The sequence below is a fragment of the Podarcis liolepis genome (assembly GCF_965112155.1).
Source record: "Podarcis liolepis genome assembly, chromosome: 13".
Lineage (NCBI taxonomy): Eukaryota > Metazoa > Chordata > Lepidosauria > Squamata > Lacertidae > Podarcis > Podarcis liolepis.
In genome coordinates, this window is record NC_139573.1 from 11305682 (window position 1) to 11330541 (window position 24860).

The window sequence follows — 24860 nt, forward strand, 5'->3', positions numbered from 1 at the left end:
ACTATGAAGTTTCAAACATGCAGATCAGGGGGAGAGGCAGCATTCGCACCATGCATTTAAATGGGAATGTACCACATTTTAAAGCATCACGATACCACTTTAAAGTCATAGCTTTCCCCCCCCAAAAAGCATTCTGGGATATGCAGTTTGTTAAGGATGCTGAGCAGACCCCTATTCCCCTCACAGAGCTACAATCAAGCCCTCTTCCCAGGGAATTCTGGGAATTGTAGCTCTGGAATAGGGGCCTCCAAGTAGCACCCTTAGCAAACTACATCTCCCAGAATCCTTTGGGGGAAACCGCGACTGTTTAAGGTGGTATCACGGTGCTGTAAATGTACGGTTCTGGCTGCCCTACTGATCTTTTCACTCATAGACAACCGGAACACTGCTACAGAAAATATCAACCACTCACCGATGGCACCATTCAAGTTCTGGAAGATTTTTGACTTATGATCCAGCGTGATCTTATGTTTCTCCTAGGGAGACAGGAAGGAGGAGGTTAGAACAGAAGCCTCCCCTTACATAATCATAATCTTCCATCAAAACGCTACAATGACAAAGCACCCATAGAATGCCACTATGAACACAAATCCAGCAAGGATTTATATGTCCTATCTATTTATAAATTCACTGTGCTTGCAGTATCAGACTAGGACCTGGGAGAAACAGGGTTCAATCCCCAGTCAGCCATGAGACTCACCTTGAGCCAGTCACTCACTCTCACCCACCCTGTGGAACTCCCTCCCACCAGATGTCAAAGAGAAGAACAACTACCAGACTTTTAGAAGACATCTGAACACAGCCCTGTTTAGGGAAGATTTTAATGTTTAACAGACCACTGTATTTTAATACTTTGTTGGAAGCTGCCCAGGGTGGCTGGAGAGACTCAGCCAGATGGGCGGAGTATAAATAATAATAATAATCATCATCATCACCACCATCCCACCCTACCTCACAGGGTTGTTGTGAGGATTAAACAAGGAGGGGATAGAACTAAAAATACCACCTTGACCTCCTTGAGGGGAAAGGTGGGATATAGGTGCAACAAATAAACAAATAATAAATGTCCATTGCTTTCCATTGCGGTGGTGTCCTTTCTTTTAGCAGATCAAGATGATCAGGTGAGAGCAAAAACTGCAAGGGTTTTAGCGGGGGCAATTAGAATAAGATCTATTACAGTTATATCTTCGCTTTCGAACAGCCTAGTTCTTGAATGTTTTGGCTCCTGAACGATCGAAATCTGGAAGTGACTGTTCCGGTTTTCGAACGTTCTTTTGGAAGCTGAACATCCAACGCGGCTTCCGATTGGCTGCAGGAGTTTCCTGCAGCCAATCAGAAGTCACACTTTGGTTTTCAAATGCTTTGGAAGTCAAATGGACTTCCGGAACGGATTCTGTTCGACTTCCAAGGTACAACTGTATTTGATTATTGATGTAACCCCCTTTCAAATGTATTTTCTATAGTTACGTTTCTACCTCTATCTTCAGTACATTTTATTTTATTTTATTGCTAATGGCTAGTGGCTGATACAAATAAAGATTCTTCTGATTCTTGCTTTCCATGCGTCTGCTCAGAGCATGATGGACATTGGATAGAAAGCTTTATTTCCCTATTAAAAATGCGTAACCTGCCTTTCTGTGAAGTGGTGAACAAGGTCTGTCCCATCCAAAGACTTTAGCTCCCAGCTTTTGAGCCAGAGAAATGAATGTGCAGAATTTTTCTGAGAATCCAGTCCTGCTGCTTTGCAAGGGCATCCGATTTCAGTTTCCCAGCTGCTGTTAAAAGCAGCTTAAGATGGTCAACTCAGAGGCCTCCACGTGTCCCTTCCACAGGCAGCAGGGGAGTCTCTTAAAGCCCTCCAGATTGTGTCAGGACTCCAGCTCCCATCAGCCACAGCCAGCATGGCCAGCTGTCGGGAATGATGGGAGTTGTAGTCCGGCAGTGCTCTGAGGGCCACAGGGTTCCTCATCTTTATTTCTCAAGGGCAGCAAAGACTCACCCACCCACCCCAACAGACTCACCCGCAAGGCAGGATCCAAGTAAATGCGTGTGTAGAAGAGCTGGTCGTCGTCGTCGTCTTTGTACTTCCAGAGCTGGACGATGCGGTTGATGGTGGGGGCGTAGCCAATGAACCCTGAGGCAGAGAGGCACCAATTTTGGGATTTTTGAGGGGGTACGTGCTGTTTCAAGCCTACCCTTGTAGCCTTAAGGCAGGAGTAGGGAACAATCTATGTTACCTTTGTAGAATAGGCTAGTTTCTGTATACATCAAGTTACAAACGCCTCAGGTTACAAACTCCGCTAACCTAGAAGAGTTACCTCGAGTTGAAAACTTTGCCCCAGGATGAGAATGGAAATCGTGTGACAGTGGCACAGCGGCAGCAAGAGGCTCCATTAACAAAAGCATGCCTCTAGTTAAGAACAGTTTCAGGTTAAGAACAGACCTGCGGAATGAATTAAGTTCGTAACTAGAGGTACCACTGTACGCACAGAGAGATACACACACACCTCTCAACAAGCAAGAGGCGTTCTCAGAGCTCAAAACACATTCCAGCCAGGCTAAATTCCTCAAGGTGTGCCTGAGGGGGCAGTGAGAATTCCAAGAGCCAGGTAGAAAGGCTGGGAAGGTTGCATTTGGTCTCCAGGCCTGAGCTTCCCAGCCCACCTTAAGAACTAGAAACTTTTTTTTCCTTTTCTTTTTTAAAGTAAAGCAGGAATTCTCAGAATGCCGATCTCCACATTTGGAGATCAAGTCTGCCACTGGAAGGTGAGCACCTGGCCTGTTGAAAACAGAGTCTTGCTGCTGTTGCTCGCAGGGCACTTTCAAAGCACACCTAAGCTACAATCCTGGCACACTTCCAAAAGGGCAGTAGCAGCAGCATCCTAGCTGGAGTCGACAGGACAGTTACAGAGGCTCCTGTCAGAAGGTGCTAAGAAGCCAGTCATCAATCAGGCTCTGTTACACTCACATTTGCTGTGCAAGCTTGTAATCTAGCATCTAAAAGATAAAGATAAAGGACCCCGATAGTGAAGTCCAGTCGCAGACGACTCTGGGGTTGCGGCGCTCATCTCGCTTTACAGGCCGAGGGAGCCGGCCTTTGTCCACAGACAGTTTTTCTGGGTCATGTGGCCAGTATGACTAAGCAGTGCATGGAAACGCCGTTTACCTTCCCACCGAAGCAGTACCTATTTATCTACTTGCACTTTTTGACGTGCTTTCAAACTGCTAGCTTGGAAGGAACTGGGACTGAGCAAAGGGAGCTCACTCAGTTGCGGGGATTCGAACCACCAACCTTCTGATCGGCAAGCCCAAGAGGCTCAGTGGTTTAGACCACAGCACCACCCGCGCCCCCAAATCTAGCATCTAGTATAAACTATTAAATAGCTTTTACGCTCAGTTCCCTCTGCTCCAAGCTTCTAGTCCATATGGCTGTAGATATAAGCTTGCAAGCGCGTGAGCAGCAAATAGCTAGAACCTCAAGCAGAAAGAAAGCGGTAACAGTACTTTTCGGGACAGAAGAGTAGGTCTTTATAGCCCCAGTGAGCACCTCATTCCTTCTTCCAATATAATGCTTTCCTAATACAGTGGTACCTCGGGTTACATACGCTTCAGGTTACAGACTCCACTAACCCAGAAATATTACCTCGGATTAAGAACTTTGCTTCAGGATGAGAACAGAAATCGTGCTCCGGCGGTGTGGCAGCAGTGGGAGGCCCCATTAGCTAAAGTGGTCTTCAGGTTAAGAACAGTTTCAGGTTAGGTACGGACCTCCAGAATGAATTAAGTTCTTAACCTGAGGTACCACTGTATAATGCTTTCCTTCTTAAGTTTCACCTACCCATCCAAACCCTCACAGCTTGCTAAAGAAACGCTGTATTATTTGGAAACCTGGCACTCGGCAACGGAATATTAATTGTGCAAAACCCATGTGCATCTTTCCATAATTGATTCCAGTGGCAGATTCCAGTGGGCCTTCCTAGCACAGAATTCAAGCTACTTTGCTAAATGGGGAGTTGGAGGGGGACAAGGGAAGGGAAGCTGGCCTTTTACCTCCAGAGTTCAGAAAGCGTTTTCCCACGCCCACCGGCGGGTACTTCTCGGCCAGCGACCACTCTGGCCAGCAGAAGCTTTCCGCCGAGAAGACCACGTTGCTCTTGAACTGCAGGAACTTCCAGAGGAGTTCGATGGGGCTGCCTGCCAGGATCACATCGTAGCTGGGAAGCAGACAAGAGGGCAGATTGAGAGCTTTTAGCGAGGGGCCTCAGGTGAGCAAGGCAATGCTTTATCGTGAGGCTGGGACTGCAGGTTCAGCCTGTGGCCATCTCCAGGAAAAGAGCATGCCCATTTATAATTACTAACAGTACTCATTCAACGTTTTATAGAATCCTAGAACTGCAGAACTGGAAGGGACCCGGGGGGTCATCTAGTCCAACCCCCAGAAAATGCAGGAATCAAAGTCTAAAGAAGCCCTGGCAGATGGCCATCCAACCTCTGCTTATAAACCTCCAATAAATGAGAGTCCATCAAATTCCGAGAGAGTCCGTTCCACTGTCGAGCAGCTCTTACCATCATAAAGTTCTTCCTGGTGTTTAGTCAGAATCTCCTTTATTGCAATGGGATCCATTCGTTCGGGTCATACCCTCTGGAGCAGCAGAATACAAGCTTGCTGCATCTTCCATGGGGCAGCCCTTTAGTTATTTGAAAATGGCTATCCTATCACCTCTTAGTCTCCCTCTTTTCCAGGCTAAACATACCCAGCTCCTTCAACCGTTGGCCATCAGCCTTTTTGGTTTCCAGACCCTTTATCTTCTTGGTTGCCCATCAATTTCAATAGCCCTGTGAGGTTGGCTAGGCTAGAAGTAATTGACCTGCCCAAAGCTACCAAACCAACTTCTATTACCAAGTGGGGGGGATTTGAACACAGCTCTTCTCATGTCACCCATTAAAGTGTGGTAAGTCACAAATATCTGGGTGGGAATTAAATGGTCGGCTGCCTCTCTTCCTCAGAGAATGGATATCCCCATCCCAAGCTTCAGTTTCCTCCTGTTTCCATGCCCACCCCCACTTTCCTCCCTTCAAAAGGAAAAGACCCTGACCTCCCCATCACTCCTTTATCAGGTAAAGTGCAACACCAACTTATTTCCTCGTGACCTGCACAGCTAATATATTATATCCTCATCTCACCTGCTCTGAGTTTGGGGGCCCACGCAGGCAGAAGAGAAAGAAAAGAAAAGTAAAGAAGTGCAATGAAATGAACAGATCAATGAACAGAAATGAACAGTTGTTGCGACTGGCATAGAGAGAATCTGTGAGCTCACCTGTCTACAAACATGACAATTAGGTCCTCCTCATTGGCATGTTTTTTCATTTCCGCCTTCAGCCAGCGGACCTTCTGTCCTCCGCCGACCGTCCGAGCAACGTCCCCACCCTTCCAGTCTTCTCCTAGGCCGAGAGTCTGGGAGACGACAACAACACAAAAGCAACAGGGGTGGAAATTCGTTATTTTCCTCTAAAGCAAAACTGTCCTTTGACTGATAATGCCTCTTCCACCTTGCCTGGGTGGAACAGGGCTGGCCCACGAGACAAAGTGAGGCGACCGCCTCAGGTGGCAAGATCCACAAGGCCAACAGAGCCATCTTCCAAGGAATAATAAATAATAATAATAATAATAATAATAATAATAATTTATTATTTATACCCCGCCCATCTGGCTGGGCCTCCCCAGCCACTCTGGGCGGCTTCCATAAAAACCAAAAATACAGTAAAATATCACATGTTAAAAACTTCCCTGAACAGGGCTGCCTTAAGATGTCTTCTGAATGTCAGGTAGTTGTTTATCGCTTTGACATCTGCTGGAAGGGCGTTCCACAGGGCGGGCGCCACTACCGAGAAGGCCCTCTGCCTGGTTCCCTGTAGCTTTGCTTCTCGCAATGAGGGAACCGCCAGAAGGCCCTCTGCGCTGGACCTCAGCGTCCGGGCAGAATGATGGGGGTGGAGACGCTCCTTCAGATATACTGGACCGAGGCCGTTTAGGGCTTTAAAGGTCAGCACCAACACTTTGAATTGTGCTCGGAAACGTACTGGGAGCCAATGTAGGTCTTTCAAGACCAGTGTTATATGGTCTCGGCGGCCGCCCCCAGTCACCAGTCTAGCTGCCGCATTCTGGATTAGTTGTAGTTTCCAAGTCACCTTCAAAGGTAGCCCCACGTAGAGTGCATTGCAGTAGTCCAAGCGGGAGATAACCAGAGCATGCACCACTCTGGCGAGACAGTCCGCAGGCAGATAGGGTCTCAGCCTACGTACCAGATGGAGCTGGTAAACAGCTACCCTGGACACAGATTTGACCTGTGCCTCCATGGACAGCTGTGAGTCCAAAATGACTCCCAGGCTGCGCGCCTGGTCCTTCAGGGGCACAGTTACCCCATTCAGGACCAGGGAATCCTCCACACCTGCCCGCCTCCTGTCCCCCAAAAACAGTACTTCTATCTTGTCAGGATTCAACCTCAATCTGTTAGCCGCCATCCATCCTCCAACCGCCTCCAGGCACTCACACAGGACCTTCACCGCCTTCACTGGTTCTGATTTAAAAGAGAGGTAGAGCTGGGTATCATCCGCATACTGATGATATGGGCTGCTTGCTGCTTGCTGCTGTGGTAGCAACGACAGCGACGGGACATTTCTTGGAGGCTGGATCTGCTGCCTCCATGACAGTCCCACCAAAGCCACTTCTACAGCGGCCTCTTGAAGAGGAGACGCTGCTGGTCACCCACCCCAGTGGCACCATTTTGTGGTTCTCCTCAGGTGCCAAAACGTCTTGGGCCTGCCCTGGGATGGAGTATAGCCTACTGTGCAAAGGCAAGAGTCTCCTCTGCTGCTCTGCCACCTTTGCCTCTGTCCCCTCCCCCATCAATTCACATGTGGCCCCTGGAAGGTTTCCTGTAAGGAAATGTGGCCCTCAAGCTCAGAAAGGTTTTCCCTGGCCGCTGCAATACAGTCATGCCCCATGAGGTACCAGAGAATAAGAATGCTGAGGTAATCCGGGGACAGTTAAATTAAGAGCTGAAATTTGGCTCTACATTCTACCTCCCCCCCCCCCAATGTTTTTATTATTTTAATGGAAAGGAAATATCTGCTATTTTCAGAATTTCTCACACCTTGACAGTGTAGTTGAAGTACTTGGCCGTCCGCAGGAAGCGCTGGTAACCCTCTGTCTCATCCGTGGCAGCTGTCAGTACCAGGAGTTTGCCTGAAAATAGGAACACACATTCCCCAAATAGAGTCAGGAATGGAAACCAGAGGATTTACATATGTAAACTGCACCTTGGCTATCAAAGCCAGGATCTATCTCGGGTTCTAAAAAAAGCTAGGTAGGAATTAAGAATGCTTCCCCCCCCCCCAAGCCAGTTCCTCAAAAGCAGAAGATGGCACCATAAGTGCATATTTCCCCTGAAGATTTTTGGAAGCATTCACAGACTGAACAAATCCAGCAATCGTAGAGAATTTAGTAAGAGCTCTTTGTGGAGAGGCGAAGTGTTTGGACACATGAACTTGGAAATTTAATATTGTTAGCCCATTCTTTCCCTGGAGGAATTCAGGATTGAAACCAGGCTTTTGGCTGACTGACATCCAATACCCTTTTAAATGTGTGTGGGGGGTGAATTTATTGGTTTGTTTTTGTTTTTTATTATGTCTTTTGTGAATTTTATATCTTATTCTTATGTTGTGAACCGACCTGAGTGCTATGGCTATAGGGTGGTATGCAAATAATAATATTAAAAGCTCTTTTTACGCTGGATCCACTTAGGGTTACCCAGGACAGAAAGAGCTTTTAACCCTTGCCTGGGTTTGGATGTCTGGGATTTTCCTGTATACACAGAACCCCTGGAAGTGAACCCCCACCTAAGATGGGATCCTACAGTGTAAATCAACAGTGCAAATTGTGAAAGTGGGTCCCATGTTGGAGCTTGGTGAGCATGTGTCAGAGATGGGTCTTGGTTCTGGACCAGTTGAAGACCACCGCATGACACTATGCCCAGATTTCACCTCAGGAACCCTCCAACTGAAGGTTTCTAAATTGTTCTCTACTACTGAGAGCTCAGCTTACCAAAGTGCCCCCTCCTCTCTCAGTAGCACATCTCCCACTGTCTACCTTCTCACAAACTATCACATTCCTGGTGATTAAGTGCTGGAAAAGATGCTCTTCTAATCCTTGCAGGGAGGAGAGAGGCCCAGGGGGAGAGCAGGGGGAGAGCGGAGGAGATCTACACCACCGGGATCCCTGCTAACAGGAGCGAAGATTTTGCGCGCTCAGGCAGGCAGGCGTGTTTGGATTGGACCCAGATTCAGATCGCACCGGAGCCACGAATTACACGTATTCCGGGCGTCGGCTGCAAGCGTGTTGAGTAAGCAGAGAAGCTTCCCAAAATCAACATCGCTAGTAGTAGCCAAGGCCAGGCGCGATGTGACCCGCTCTTTCGCTGACTCGCTCTTACGCACCAAAGGAAAGAAAGAATTTTGGTTTGCAGGCCGGCATCTAACCAGGCGAAAGAGATCTGGTCAAATAAGCGTTGTGCATTTGAAAAAGCATGAACTTTTCAACGCAGATGTTTTTTTAACCATCAACTGGTTTGCTAAAGAACACTAATTACAAATAAACTCTTGGTTATAGTGCAGCCAGTAGATATGATAATGATTCCATTTGTATTTAAAAGATGGGAAGCAAGGTTTCCCTCTAAATGCAAGTCAGTCACGGGGCCATTTATCTCTCGGGCTTTTGTGCAGGAACACGGGTCAGCCTATGCAGCCTTCCCAAACCTAGTGCTCTCCAGATGTTTTGGAGGGCAACTGACATCAGCCACAACTGGCCAGCTAGGGCGAATGGGAGCCAAAAACAATCGGAGAGTTTGAGGTTTGGGAAGGCTACCTTACAGCTTCAGGCCTGGATCCAGAATAAGTCTGCAACCCTTCATCCTTCGACCTAAAAGATCACTTTGCCCCTTCTGTACCCAATATACCACTGTGAGAAGGCCTCCTGAAGATCTTATCAGGGGGCCTGTTCTTCACAATATAGGAACAAGGCCTTTATTGTGGTGGCACCTTCCCTTTGGCTTGTATGGGGTGTTACCTCTGGTGGGGAAATGTCATGCTCCTTCTGGGGCAGTTTCTCCACCTTTGGCCCCCAGTCTGCACTCAGCTCTCAGCTGTGGCTCCCAGAATCTGTCAGCATGCGACAGCGCACACACCCCAGGAATGGCTTCGACTGGCTGGCTAAACCAGGTGAGGGTAGCCGGTGGGTCTCAAACTCTCTGTGAGTTAGGGACTTCCTCTGCATGCAAAGACAGGCTCTGGCGGATTGAGGGGATGGGACCAATAGTGGGTCCAACAAACAAGAATGGGGTTTCTGTATGTGCTGTAGAGGGAAGCGAGGGGCAGATGGAAAATAATAATAATAATTTATTATTTATACCCCGCCCATCTGGCTGAGTTTCCCCAGCCACTCTGGGCAGCTTCCAACCAAATATTAAAAACAATACAGCATCAGACATTAAAAACTTCCCTAAACAGGGCTGCCGTCAGTTGTCTTTTAAAAGTAAAATAGTTGTTTATTGCCTTGACATCTGCTGGGACACAGCGTTCCACAGGGCAGGCGCCACTACCGAGAAGGCCCTCTGCCTGGTTCCCTGTAACCTCACTTCTTGCAGCGAGGGAACCGCCAGAAGGTCCTCGGCGCTGGACCTCAGTGTCCGGGTTGATTGATGGGAGTTGAGATGCTCCTTTAGGTATACAGGACCAAGGCCGTTTAGGGCTTTAAAGGTCAGCATCAACACTCTGAATTGTGCTCGGAAACGTACTGGGAACCAATGAAGATCTTTCAGGACTGGTGTTGTGTGGTCTCAGCGGCCATTCCCAGTCACCAGTCTGGCTGCTGCATTCTGGATTAATTGCAGTTTTCGAGTCACCTTCAAAGGTAGCCCCACGTAGAGCGCATTGCAGTAGTCCAAGCGGGAGAAAACTGATCCTAAACTTCTGCTGCCTTGCGGGGTATCTTTGAGAGAAGAAAAGGCTCAGGAACCCTACCCCAATCTGGAGTGGAGTCCCTAAGGCAGTTGGTTGGCATCTTGTACGTCTCCTTGCAGCAGCTTTTGCAGCCAAACTGGTGAAAACGTATTGCTCTGCTTTACTTTGGATCACATCAGCCAGGCCAGGAAGGAAGGTCTTGTCATCTGGGCAGCCCAGGACTTCCAGAACACACTGCCCAGGTTTGGGCCCCGGGGAGGTCATTTCAGTGCTGCTAACACAGCAGTTTGGCTTCACCCCTGGAGGCGCACTCCATTGTCTTTTGAGACAGACAGATGCCAGTACCCAAAACAATACATTCCCTTTGAAATTCCCTCCCTTTGCAAATCAAACAGGTGGTGCCTCTGTTGTCTTTTGAGAAATCTGCTTCCTCTTCCAAGGAGGCTTTTAAGTGGAGAACCTCAACCCAGTCACCATCTGTGTTCGAATCATCTTCAAGTGTTTTTATCTGTGGGACTGCTTTTTAAACGTTTGCATGGTTTTCTGCCCATCTAGCAGCAGCATTCCAGCATTTCAGACAGGGAGTCTTTTCCCAGTCTGAGATGCTCCAGAGACTAAACCTGGAATCTTCTGCAAAGCAGATATTCTGCCATGCAGCCTTCCCCAATGAGAAATACGTCAGCCTACTAGCAGAAAAAGAACCTCCACTCTTGTACTTGCTGACAAACAACACTGTAAATCATTTATATTTTTATGTGAGCCACCATCTCAACAGTGGCATTCATGGCTTTATGGAATATTTGACAATTTTAAAACAGCAACAAAAATTTCCTGGTATTTGTCCAAGCAATAGACTGGTCCCGCCAACCTTATTTTGGTCTTCCCCACCCTCCACATCTCAACAAACAGATGAATACGGATGCAATGGATTTCTAGGAGGAGAAAGGCTTCTCTCTGCACATGCATGTAAAAAACACACATGTGCAGCCTCTCCTGCCGACACAGCTGCAGCATTGGCTCAGAGCATCGGAGTAACTCTGCTGGGACCAATGACTCTTCCTCGTTCCCATGGCATCTTCAGCTCAAACCAGCTGTGAGAAATGTCTCGATCCAGTGGTCCATTGCCAGGTTTCTGGGGAGTGGGGCCTAGTGAGTCATCCCACCAACACAGTTCCTTTTGACTCATAGGAATCTCTGTCTTATCCTGCATAAAACCACTGTGGCATCACAATTCATGATTGGCGATTCAGACAGTCAGTGGCTCCTCCAGGGTTTCAGACGCGATTCTCTCTCCCAGGTCTACCTGGAGAGATCGGGAATTGAACTTGGGCAGATTCTCTACCACTCAGCTATGGTCTTTTCCCTACCTCGTATCTCTCTCTCTCTACACACACACAACCCCCCCCCCCCACCTTAGAGACCAACTAAATTTGTTCTTGGTATAAGATTTCGTGTGCATGCACACTTCTTCAGATATGGAAGCTCATATCAAGAACAAACTTAGTTGGTCTTTAAGGTGCTACTGGACATTATATCCGTCAGACCAACACGGCTACCTACCTGATATATATATTTTGACATTTTGAAACTTGACCTGCTTCCCCCTCTTTCTGTGGTTCCTTAAATTTGTATTTTTTATTATTTTCTGCATATTCCAAATTAACTTAACTTGATCATTTATTGATCTACGTTAAATGTGCATTCATACCTTGGATCCCAAACGCCTTGGTACTTGCACGTTTTGGCTCCCGAACTCTGCAAACCAGGAAGTGAGTGTTCCGGTTTGCAAACATTCTTTGGAACCCGAATGTCTGACGGGGCTTCCACAGCTTCTGATTGGCTACAGGAGCTTCCTGCAGCCAATCGTAAACCGTGCTTTGGTTTCCGAACGTTTTGGAAGTCGAACGGACCTCCGGAAGGGATTCCGTTCGACTTCCAAGGTACGACTGTACACTGTTATAAAACTGCAGGTTATTACAATAATCCTGCCAATGTTCTTGTCTGTTTACAATTTGTTTGTAAATATTCAATAAACCATTTCCATTCTTTTATATAAAAAAAGTTTGTTATCTTGATTTTTTATTTTTCCGGTAAGTATTGCCGTTTCTGCGTATTCCATAAGCTTTTGTATCTATTTTTGTTTCCTCGGGGCTTCTTCTTCTTTCCATTTTTTGGGCAAATAACATTCTTGTCGCTGCAGTCAAGTACATGAATAAATTTCTATACAGTTTGGGTAGTTCTGTCCCTATAATTCCCGCCTCTTCTTATTAATCCACAGTGGCGTAGCGTGGCTTGTCAGCACCCGGGGCAAGGCAAGTAATTTGCGCCCCCTAACCCGTGGATTTGCGCCCCCTAACCCTAACCCCCAGATGTTGCGCCCGGTGCGGCCGGCCCCCCCTGCACCCCCCACGCTACACCACTGTTTCCTGGCAGTTTTATTCTCTTGGCAAACCGCTTTTGTAGCTGTCAAGCGGTTTATAAATTTTAGGATTTTTTTTTTTTAAAGGGCATTTTCAGAAAAAGCTGCTCGTGGCTCTCAGCTGTTCCCTCTCAGCTGCTCGCTCCTAGTTTGTGGGAGGGTGGATTTAAGGCGTGACGGGGGGGGGTTGCGTGCGAAGAAGGGCAACCTCTCCCCACTCCGCCGCTTTGCTCCACCCTGGCAGGCAGGCTGGCAGGCTGGCTACACGCGACGCGCTCGGAGAGGGCCTCCGGATTGTCCCCCGGGCTGGGCAAGGGCTCGTTCTCACGCAGCGGCTGTTGCGCAGCCTCGCCGCCGCCGCCCTTGCTCCTTCGCGTGCGGGGAAAGGCCGCCGGCAGCCCTGGGAGCGCCTCCCTTCGCGCCTTCACACGCAGCTGTGCCAGCCCAGCAGGCGGCTCCCATCCTCCCCGAGCCCCGGCCGGGCTATCGAGGGTTGTGAGCCACCTGCAGGGAGCCGGGGGTCCTAGCAGGCTCCCTCGGAAGGTGGAGCGGGGCCCTCCTTCGCTGGAGGTTGGATGGCCAGCTGCGAGGAATTCTTAGCAGGCTCGCTCCACCTCCTCCTCCTCCCGACTTTGCAAGGAATTAGCAGGCTCGCTCCACCTCCTCCTCCTCCCGACTTTGCTGCTGCTGCTGCTAGGCTTTTTTCCTCTACCGACGGCACGCTGTGCCTTGGAGAGGTTCCCGCTTCCTTGAGGGGGGCCGGCCAAACGCGCCCCCCAAAATGTTGCGCCCGGTGCGGCTGGCACCCCTGGCACCCCCCACGCTACGCCACTGTTAATCCATTTATGGAAGATGGATGCAATGTTGTCCCGTCATTTGGGACCAATAATCTCTATTGGAAGAAAATTAGGCTCCAGATTTCTCTCATGTGGACTGAATGAATCAGGAACGGAGGCGGAGCAGAGAATATCCACTGTTTTATTATATCAATGTAATCCCCGCGACGGGGTGAGCTCCCGTTGCTGGGTCCCTGCTCCTGCCAACCTAGGAGTTCGAAAGCACATCAAAGTGCAAGTAGATAAATAGGTACCACTCTGGCAGGAAGGTAAAGGGTGTTTCCGTGCGCTGCTCTGGTTCGCCAGAAGCAGCTTAGTCATGCTGGCCACATGACCCGGAAGCTGTACGCCGGCTCCCTCGGCCAGTAAAGCGAGATGAGCGCCGCAACCCCAGAGTCATCCATGACTGGACCTAATGGTCAGCGGTCCCTTTACCTTTACCATTTAAGGCATGGCAGGCTGGTAGAAGGGTGCCGAGTGGCATGGAGTTGAGGCGGGTACAACCTCAAGGAAAAAATGACCCCCCCCCAAATGATGCATCTGCCACAGATATCCCTGCTGTTCCAGAACTGATGGGAACCTGAGCAAAATCCATCTAATGCAATGAGTTCCACAGGCTTCGCCAAACACACACATGGTTACATGGCACAATGGCATCCACACATTGGCACAGCAAGCCTCTGTGACCACACAGCAAGGGCAGCGTCACTGAAACCTATAGGACCAGAGTAGAAGTCAGCAGATTTTGGTAAATCTCAAGTTCCAGCCCGGTCAATGGAAGCGTCAGAATGGAATGGTAGAATCCTGACCAGGTAGTGCCATTTCGGAATACGAGGGGGTGGACATGGAAAGAGCAGTTTTAAAAACACACCCATTGAAAAACTGCTTGCAAAATGAAGAACTTGCAGGAAGAAAGGTAGCTGAGCCCTGCTGTGTTAGTCTTCTGTTTCAGGGAGTTTAAAAAAGCAAAATGAAAAACCCCAGGATTCTTTCTAAAATTCCTTGCAAGACACAAACTGATCTGGTCTCTTGTTTCTATTTGCTGCTCAATTCCACACTTGGCAGAGAGGCATTTTGCGCCACCCTGACCCTGCACAAGAACGCACTCAATAATACAGAGCATTTATTTGAGTATTTTATTATGTGCACGCCACACCTACCCTCCAAGCAGCTCAATTCTCTCCCCCGCTTCATTTCATCCTTCCAACAACCCTGCGTGGTAGGTTAGACTGGGACCGAGTGGAGATTTGAACCCTAGTCCAATATCTAAGGCCATGCACCACGTGGGCAGAGTGGTTTAATAGTAGCAATTATTCAGAGCCGAGTCTCTGCAATCAATCTAATGGCGGACGGAATTAAAATGAGAATAAAAGGCACATTGTCTTTGGAGTTTCCTGAGAAAAGAGTGATGGGCAGATATCTTGATGGGCCCTGTCTCTCCTCGCCGTTCCCAGCTATTAAAAACACAGACGCAAGAGCTGTGTCTCTGAGGCCTGGCACAGCTAAGTGGTAACTCCATCCTGGGTCCCCTCTGCTCTCCTCCTTTTAAATCCCTGTGCGTCCCCTTTTGGCTCCGATGGTCCCAGACAGCGCCAGGGCCTCTGGCTCCTCAATGGGCCTTTCAGGGGATCAGGAATGCAGCCTTGGGGGAAGGCCAAGGCTGCTGCTCTGTCAGGAGGCCTCTGGCTCACAAGGGAAGGTCCCTCCTAGTCGGAGGGTAAAATTTGCCCAGAGAAAGCCGTACCTTGGGGAGAAAGAGGACCAGGGTGATTTTGGTCACCCAGGGAGAGAGAGAGCAGAAGCAGAGGGAAAAGAGGATGCTAAGACTTCCTTAGGAAGCGGCTTTGTACAATGGTACCTTGGTTCTCAAACTTAATCCGTTCCGGAAGTCCGTTCCAAAACCAAAGCGTTCCAAAACCAAGGCACGCTTTCCCATAGAAAGGACTGCAAAACGGATCGATCCATTCCAGACTTTTAAAAACAACCCCTAAAACAGCAGTTTAGCAGGAATTTTACTATCTAATGAGACCACTGATCCATAAAATGAAAGCAATAATCAATGTACTGTACTATAAACTAAATGAAGACAGTATTGTAGATGATCAAAATTTAAATTATTTTTTTCTTTCTTTCTTGCACTGATGATAGTCATTGTTTTTTTACATTTCCGCAGTCATATAATCAATCAATCAGTAGCTGAACTGGGTTCCACACAGTCACAAAAACAAATCAACCGAAAAAGCCTGAAAAACAAAAACGCAAAATAAATAGCAAAAACAAAAGCACCAAACTTAATCCATTCTGGAAGTCCGTTTGACTCCTGAAATTTTTGGAAACCAAGGTGCAGCTTCTGATTGGTGCAGGCGCCCCGGAAACAATAGCTGACAACCACATCGGACGTTCAGCTTCCGAAAAATGTTCGAAAACCAGAACCCTTACATCCAGGTTTTCAGCATTTGGGAACCAAGGCGTTTTGAGCACCAAGGTACCACTGTACTTGGGAAAAGGCCATGGCTTGGCTATAGAGCATCTCCAGGTAGGGATGGGATAGATACCTGGTTTGAAATCTCAGAGATGGACCAGTGGGTTGATGACTCAGTCTAAGGCAGCTCCCTAAGTTCCTTGTGCAGACTCAGATCACTGCCCCATCTGGCGAAGTAATGTCCGCACGGACAGGCAGCGAATCTCCAGTCTCCCCCAGTCCTACCTGGATTTGCTAGAGACTGTAAATGTACCTCAACTGATGCAGCTCTCAGTTTGAGAAAAAGGTTTCCCATCTGAGCTGACAACAAAAAGAGGCTGCCTTTAAACCAGGATGGATTTTATTTAAATCAAATTGATTTAAATCACTAGTAAGTAAGACTTAATTTAAATCATATTTCTTACAGAAAGACTCATTCTTGCTGGTGTACTCTTACTATTTACAACCATTTTTACAGTTATATCAACAATTATTGATTTGGTTATACTATTAGAAATACATATACAGATAATTATGAAATTATTGTGAGGTTTAATAAGTTAACTGTTTGTATTTGGACAACTTTTCTGCCGTACTTTATTAGAAGGAGAAATATAATCATTTCCTTAATAACAATTTATTTAACTAAAACAATAACATGATAGCATATGTATCCATGTTTGTTAACTGGTGTGGTTAAACAATTTAAACAAAAAACAAAAAACTTAGACTGAGTTTAGCACACATGAAAAACTTAAAACAAATCCTTATTTCCTGATGAATAGCCTTTGGGCTATAATGTAACTTAAATAGATAACTATCTTTAGAAATATTTTTCCTCCAAAAGCATTTTATTTTAAAAATCCGTTTTAAATGCCAAAAATCCGCTGGAAAAAATCATTTATTTTTATGCTTTAAACCCAAGCCAAAAAGAAGCCATCCTTCCCACATCAAAACAAACTTCTCCTGAACAAGGGTTTCTCCTCTCAGCTGTCGGCGCCGCCACCTAGCCTGCCAACCTACGATTGTATCCCTCTGGCAATATTTTCCAAGCTACTATTTTTTGCTCCTCAAACTCTGGAAAGTCTGGCGAGAGCCTTCCCAGCCCGTCCCACTCCCTGCGTCGCCAGAGAATTCGAGAACCGACCAGCAATGTCTCAAATTGTCCCGTGCGCTCAGACAGAGAGAGAGAAGCTGAAGAAAAAGGCACCAGTCAGTCAGAGGCAACTGAGAAAGGGAAGAAAGAAAAGTTATTCAGCAGCCACCTAACAAAACCTGCCGCAGGAGCGAGGAATAATGGGCGAAAAGAAAGAGCATTAAGAGGAATGAGAAAACGCTATGTGAAGAAGTGGTCAAACTTTGTGCTCAAATATTCCCAGTTCAACAGATAGATTAAGTTAGCGGGTTGGTGCTGAGGGAAAAGTAGCAGGCATGTTAGCTCCGTGTGAGGAGGGGGAAACATCTGTGGACTTTCCAGTTGTTGCTGGACTACAATACCCATCATCCCCAATCATTGGCCATGCCTCTCTCACCCTTTCCTTCATTGTGAACAGGTCTTGGTACCATGTTTGCATCAGAGGAAACCAGGAGCTGGCTGGGAGATTACTCCTGTGCCTGCATGGTTTGGCTTATCACGCCGTCCAAACTGGGTTACAACCAGTTAAAAATACAGTATTAAAAACAGTTAAGCCACAATCAAAAATAGGGTGAGCCCTAAAACACATCTCTCAGGTGTCAAGGCCACGAGAACCAGGTGTGCCTTTACCTTTCTGTGTGGTGGGAACGCCACAGCTCGGCGGCTACCGCAAAAAAAGCCCTCACACATCCTACACTACCAGGTGGGCTCCCTCGGACAATCTTGGCAGCCAAGAGGGTCTGTAGGGACGGACTGCAGTGTTAGAAACTCAGGTAGATAATCTAGGCACCAAATGGCTCCTTAAACCAGGGCTACAGTTGCCAAAACTGAATGCCTAATTGGGATTCTGGGGCCAGATGGCTCGAAAGTCGTATTTTTCGATACGACTTTTTGGTTTCTGAAATTCATTCTGATTGTGGCCTTTCAGATATTGGGAGCCTAAGTTGTTTAGGGCTTTAAATGCTGTGGCAGAATGAAACCTTAAGCTGCAGGCCTGGTGCTTTAAATTACCTTCCAATTATGCTCAAGCCAATTTATGCTTGCTTCAGTCTGGAATTGTACAAACCATATTTCTCCTCTCCCAAGGATTCAGCCCTTTAGCAATCGTTTAGCCACAGACAGAGAGTGCAGAAAAAGGACATCTGCTGCAACCTAGTAAGATTTAGAACTAGGAATCTCTAATCCTTGAGCCCAAATAGAGAAAATGCAAATAAATATGATAATGTCTTAGTCTGGCGGTGTTCCATTCATGAACATAGCAATACCTCTCAAAAACCGGACAGCTGTCTCCACGGTCCGTATATTTCCTTTGGCAGTCAGTAATATTTCGCAAAGCCGGAAGTCACCAGCCCCATGAAATCCTATCCAGCAACTTCTGTAAAAATAATTACTGGCAGAGCTGAGTGGGGGGCGAGAGAGAGCGAGAGAGAGGCCATCTCCCTGGAACTCACATTGGAGAGCTGTCCTTAAACAACACTAAGCCACCGAGAAAGATCTATGAAGGACAGGATCCAAGCCAAATTGCAAACTGGGCTGCTCCATCTCCATCCCAAACAGGAAACACAATGTTTGGAAAACAACAAGAGAAGGGACTCACTTTACAGAGAGTCTACATTGAATAAAAAGGTCCAGCCACCCAAATCTGGTCGGCAGTGCAGCATAGTGGTTAGAGCAGCCTTTCTCAACTTTGGGCTCCTAGATGCGGTTGAACTACAACTCCCATCATTCATAGCCAGCACGGTCTTCGGTCAGGGATCATGGGAGCCATAGTTCAAGAACGTCTGGGGACCCCAGGTTGAGAACGGCTGGTAAGTGTGTTGGAACAGGACCTCGGAGAGCAGGGTTCAAATTCCCACTCAGCCATGAAGCACCCTGCCTCTCAGCCTGACCTACCTGGCAGAGTCTTTGTGGGGATTAAATCTGGTCCATTCATTTCAAATGGATCTTCTCCAGCTGGATTGTTGGCCTAGAGCAGCCTTTCTCAACCTGTGGGTCCCCAGATGTTGAACTACAACTCCCATCACCCCTAGCTAGCAAGGCCAGAGCTCAGGGATGATGGGAGTTGTAGTCCAACAACATCTGGGGACCCACAGGTTGAGAACCGCTGGTCTAGAGGTATGATTCTTGTTTAGGGTACGAGAGGTCCCAGGTTCAAATCCCGGACGATCCTTGTATTTATAGCCTGGATAGCTCAGTTGGTTAGAGCATGGTACTGATAATGCCAAGGTTGCAGGTTTGATCCCCGTATGGAACAATTCTATGGTTCCACTCTGAGGAGGCATCCAATCCACAGCCTGCTCAAGAACTTATTCATATATTATAGAGGAAATACATTCAATTTGGGCTCTTCAACACATATGATTTTAAAATTATTATTGATTGATTATATTTGTGTGTTGCAGACGTAAAAAACCTGTGGGCAACTCACAGATAAAACAAGGCATGCAATGTCATAAATACAAATGCTTTTATAAAAAATGCACAGGCGATAAAGCACCTCCAGCCAAACTGCTAACAGCAAGAGCCCCCGCTTTCAAGCACAAAACTTGCTATACACAAAACCCTTTTCAAGAGGCAACAGCCCCAGCAGACAATATTAACCACCAGCTAAAAAGCTGCTAAACGATAACATGCTGAAACTCCGAAAATGATGCCAAGAAGATGGTACGTTTCTTTTGTGCCCCCAGTTTTGTTGCTTGTGCCTTGCGTTTTCAAGTGCATGCTTACAACACACAACCCTAAAAATAGGTTAAGTGTGAGGTGGGCTCAAAGGGTGTCCCAATGCATTACTTCCAAGAGCTCACTTTGCTTTAGAGTAGGGATGGGGAACCAACCCTCTACATCTCCTTGGACTCCAGCTCCCATCAGCCCCAGTCAGCACAGCCAATGGCTGGAGATGATGGGAGCTGGAGTCCTGCAATATCTGGTGGGCCACTGACTTCCCCATTCCCACTTTAGCAGTTGCCAGCTCTCGACTTCAGAAGTTTGAAGGAACTATAAAGACAGGTATCTATGGACCGCCTCTCCCTGTATGCCCCGCGGAGGACCTTAAGGTCCATAAATAGCAACACCCTAGAGGTCCTGGGCCCTAAGGAAGTCAGATTAGCCTCAACCAGGGCCAGGGCTTTTTCAACACTGGCTCCGGCCTGGTGGAACGCTCTGTCTCATGAGACCAGGGCCCTGCGGGATTTGATTTCTTTCTGCAGGGCCTGTAAGACAGAGTTGTTCTGCCTGGCCTTTGGCTTGGAACCAGCCTGATCCCCTCCTCCTCTTTCCTTTTCCTTTTGTGATGGAACCCCTATTTGGGGACTTCCCTGGCTTTTCTGGCCCACGTAGGACCAGTCTGGATAGTTGCCCTTGGTGAAGATTTGATGTTTTCTCCCCCCCCCCAAAAAAAACAGTCTTTGATCTGGGCTTCCACTGAAATGAGGCTGCATTTTAAGTAGTATTTTAGTCTTGTTTTTAAATTCGTATTTTAATCAATTGTTTTTTTATCTGATGTTAGCTGCCCTGAGCCCGGGGAGGGCAGGGTATAAATAAAAATAAGTAGATAAATAAAAGGCAAGTATTTCAGCCACAGGGGAACCAAGGCGGGCCAGACCACAATGAGTCACACAAGCCAGGAGCAAGAGAATTGCCACCTTTGTAAATTCAGCAATGCAGTTAGGTCATTTTAAACTCTGGACTTTATGGCCTTATGGGTGGAAAGGGAGCTCTTTAGATGCCAATGCCAGTTTTCAGTTCAAAATGTGGTAAGTCAGCCCTGCTGGAATTGGGGGGGTCTTCATTCTCGTGAAGAGCCCTCGAAATTCAGCCCTGAAGTCCCGCCCTGATGGACTTCCTAGAGGACACATAGAAAAGTTAGCTACGCTAAGAATGCTGGACTTAGATGAACCTCAGCGTGATCCAGCACAGTAAGCTATGACTACTACCGTCCTAATATTACCATAATCAAGAACAGCAGCAGCAGCAGTAAAACAACCATGGAATATTTCTGGGCAGCAGTTAAGTTGCAATTTTGCAAATTCTGTTAAGTCGCCAAGTCTGCAACTTTCACATCACAAGCAAAAGGCAGTAAAAGACGCTTCCTCAAACCAAGAAGAAGAGCAGCAGGAGGAACTGTTTTTCTGTCCCAAGGGTAGAGGGTACGATGTTGCAGAAGAGCCACAACAGCATATCAAAGGATTCATGGATACTGAAGCAGTGTGGGGTATAGACTCAAAACCTCCCGCAACCCAACCATGGCGAGATTATGTAGGTCAGCATCCTCTGGAAAAGAAGGCTCACAAAGGGAGAATGAACCAAGACAGGCCAAGTCACCACCTGGACAAAGCGCTAAACTCTCTCAACAATACATTCTTTGATTAGCTACAAAGCGCTTGTCAGATCATGGCAAAAATAAGAAAAAGACTTGGCAAAAAAAGGCAACCTGCACCAGGGGTTGCGGGCTGCAGGTTGGTGGGATCTACTTTGTTTTGTACCAGAACTCTGAGATCTATGAACTGGGATCTGTTGCAAAAGAGAAACACTTAGAGAGAAATCCTATGCCTAAGAAGCTGATGAACAGCAGGGCTGCTGCTGCTGCTCTGGCAGAAGAAAGACAAGTATTTTTAAGACTGTCCTGTGCCAGGCTGCCTGAGCTGAAGTAGGGCACAGCCACTGATCACCTTATTCCTAGCTGTCCATTCCTCTCTTGAAGTCATCCAAGTTGGTGGCCATTATTGCTTCTCATCTGACCCGTGTAACAACCTTTCCTCTCTGCTCCCCTGTTACACCCAAACACATCAGTGCATAATATTAGTGCCATGTGTGTCTCTGCACACACATTTTGTAAAGATGGCCCTGGTAACATTTCCCTTATTCCACTATCACATGGACTATATAAATACACACACACCTTTCTGAATTCCCTCTGTTCCCCCTCTGCCTGGCTCACTTGGTCAATCATAAGGAACGGGATGTACAAATGGTTATTTGCAGCCAAGAATGTCACTGAACTACAACTCCCACAATCCTCAACCACCGGTTCACACTGCCTGGGGGCTGATGGGAGTCAGGAGCCCAACACCATCTGTAGGGCTACACCAGGCATAGGCAAACTCAGCTCTCCAGATGTTTTGAGACTACAATTCCCACCATCCCTATAGGCAAACGTGGCCCTCCAGATGTTTTGGGACTACAACTCCCATCATCCCTAGCTAACATGACCAGTGGTCAGGGATGATGGGAGTTGTAGTCTCAAAACATCTGGAGAGCCAAGTTTGCCTATGCCTGGGCTGCACATTTCCCGTCACTGCCTTGCTTTCAGACCTGAAAGTGATGCGCTCGCTCCAGATGTTGGGCATGACCTCATCATCCCAGGTCCACTGGTCGGGACTGATGGGAGTTGGGAGTCCACCACCTCATTGGCTGCTTACCCACTCAGATACCCCACAACTAATTCTCTCCCCAGGCCTCCTCACTGGCCCAAGTAGGACTAATTCAGCCAGCTAGCCCTGGTGACTATCTAATGCTTATTGGATGGAATTCCCCCAAATTGATCTTTGAACTTTATTGTTATTCATGGTTTTATACTGTATTTTATGCTGCTTCTATGTTGTATTACAATTAAGTGTTTTGAATTTGTTGTTAGCCGCCCTGAGCCCGGTTTTCTGAACCGGCAAGGACGTCGTATAAATAAATAAAAAAATTATTATTATTATTATAGTCCCTCCCGCTTCTCCCAGAAAGCGAAAAGAAAGGCCAGCAATTGTGCAAGGCGCTGGCGCAAAGCTTGCAATTCCCGGGTCGATCCTCTTTTTTTCGTTATTTGCCAAAATGCCTTTCTCCCTCCTCGTGTGCATATGACACCCCCCCCCCCATTTTTGCACCTCCCCCTGCAATCTCTGCCTCATTCCGGCGTGCCAGCACCCGATCCCTGGAAAGGTCATTCTGCTACCGATCCTTGACAACACCCCACCCCGATCTCGTCTCGTACCTGGATCGACGGCCTCTTGATCTTCCTCGCTGGTCGCGGCTGCGCCCATCAGCAGAGTGGCTAGGATTGCGGCGGCGCTTAGAAAGACGCATCTCTGCCGCTTCATGGTGGAGGCGACCCGGGAACCGAGGCGAGAGACTGCGGGGCCCGCTCGGGCTGCTGCTTTTTCAGCTCTCGCGATCGGCGGGGCCGGACCGACGTCAGGCTCCTCCCCGCAGCAGCCCCGCAGCTGGGAAAAAGAAGGGGGAGGAGGAAGGGGAGATCGGAAACCCTCTTCCCATTTCTCCCCCCTCCACTTTCCTTGGGCGGAATGAGGCGGCGGGACCCCGATATTCCCGCTGCACCCACCCACAAAACCAGGGGAAAAAATAGTCTATAGCCCCGCGAGAACCTTCGCGTCTCTTTCCTGGTCATTTTCATCAATGGGAGCCCACGGGGGAAAAAGAGAGAGGCCGCCATCCAATCGCGCGGCAGCTCGGGTATGGGGCGGCCAATCGGGACGCGGGGGCTCCCCCCTCTGCGGGCCAATCAGGAGTCTGGAAAGTTCGGGACGGCGAAGGAAAGTAGTAGAAAATCTGGTCGTGAAAAGTGTTTGGAAAGGGGAGGAAGGAGGGGGAGACCTGCGCTTCCTCCAATGCCACGTTGCCAAGAAAATAAATCTGAGCGCGGGGTGGGTGGGAGATGGGGGGGGGGGTCCAGGGAGGAAGGGTGGGCTGCCCAGAGCAGGGGGTGCTGTTGATTTTAAAGGTATTAAAGCCCTCGCCCCATGCACACTTTGCGTGATTCAAAATGATGGGAGCCCCGATGGTTCCACGGCAGCCTTAGCCACTTTCATACACCTGCTGAAAGCCAGGGTTATGCAGGCAGTTAATGATACATCTTTCTGCAAATGTAATTGATGTCTCTCTCTCTCTCTCTCTCTCTCTCTCTCTCACACACACACACACACACACACAGGTTTTTAAAAGTTTTTTTTAAAAGAGTGAAATAGTGGTCTATAAATATTTTTATAACTGAATACATATCGCGTGTCTGTTTAGCACTAGAATTCGAAACATTAATTTCACATGCTTTGTACTGCTTTCCCTGCCTGCTCAAAACTTCATTTTGCTCAGGCCAGCAGCAGCCTGCCCAGGCGTGTGATTTTGTTTGTGTTAATTTGTTTTAAAACCGCCGATTTTTATCTGTGCTTTGACAAATGTTTCCTCTGCTTCGTTTTCAAAGGTTGATTTTATCAGCAACAAAGGACAATGCCCAGCAATCTTTGAGGGCAAAGTCACCTAGCGAGCTTCGTGGCTGGGTGGGGTCTTGAACCCTGGTCTGACACTCTAACCACTGTACTATACTGCCTTGAAGATGTGGGCAGTGGGATGCACGTAACTGTAAACAGCTCCGTGAATTCTTTCGTGCCTGACGTTCATTTGCCCTCTCAGGCTTCGACAGACAGGGATAGCCCTAAGTGGATAACCTACAGCACTGCCTGCGTGTCAACTTGGCGGCAGAACAAGGAGTAAAAGGTGGAGATGCTGGGGATCGAACCCAGGACCTCATACATGCAAAGCATGCGCTCTACCACTGAGCTACATCCCCTGGCTCAAATAAGGTGTTTCGAAGCTCAGTACTGCCCTTCAACCTGCCAATTGTTATCTCCCAACTTTTCCTATCCCCTACTCCTACATTTCATTGTGCTTGTTGGAGGGTTTATTCCGCCGGCACTCTGCACATGTTCAGAAGAACGCTCCTGTTGAGGTTTCATGATGCTCATCATAGCCCTAAACATTGGAAGAGGAGATGACATTCCTTTGCCTTGGGCTCCCTTTGCCTTCCCTCCCAATCGCCACCAGCCGTAAATCCCTGCCTCTCCCTTCTCACAAAAAAAAGGCCATTAGAAAGGCTTTGCGCCAAACACCGGCGGAGCTTAGGACCCCGCGAAGTCGCTTCCCCGAGGAATGTGAGCTGGGAGCACAGGCGGAAACGCGATTTGCCCCTGGTAACATGGCGGCTTGCGAGCTGTT

The 24860-nt window shown here is 47.9% G+C and overlaps 1 protein-coding gene and 1 long non-coding RNA gene across 2 annotated transcripts in view; one reads left to right on the plus strand and one right to left on the minus strand.

The window, feature by feature from the left end:
• PLOD3 (procollagen-lysine,2-oxoglutarate 5-dioxygenase 3) overlaps nucleotides 1-23248 on the minus strand; it is a 34139-nt gene extending 10891 nt beyond the window's left edge. Inside the window, exons 1-6 of the mRNA XM_083471145.1 lie at nucleotides 22846-23248; nucleotides 7155-7246; nucleotides 5319-5455; nucleotides 4051-4214; nucleotides 2022-2134; nucleotides 413-476 (exon numbers count right to left, since the gene is read on the minus strand). Coding sequence (XP_083327271.1) covers nucleotides 413-476; nucleotides 2022-2134; nucleotides 4051-4214; nucleotides 5319-5455; nucleotides 7155-7246; nucleotides 22846-22951 — 676 coding nt within the window. The 5' untranslated portion in view covers nucleotides 22952-23248. The remainder of the gene's footprint in view (nucleotides 1-412; nucleotides 477-2021; nucleotides 2135-4050; nucleotides 4215-5318; nucleotides 5456-7154; nucleotides 7247-22845) is intronic.
• On the plus strand, nucleotides 4841-8672 carry LOC310691480. Its single transcript, XR_014518508.1, has 2 exons — nucleotides 4841-5118; nucleotides 8216-8672. It is a non-coding gene; the product is annotated as an uncharacterized lncRNA (long non-coding RNA).
• Nucleotides 23249-24860: the final 1612 nt, after the last annotated feature.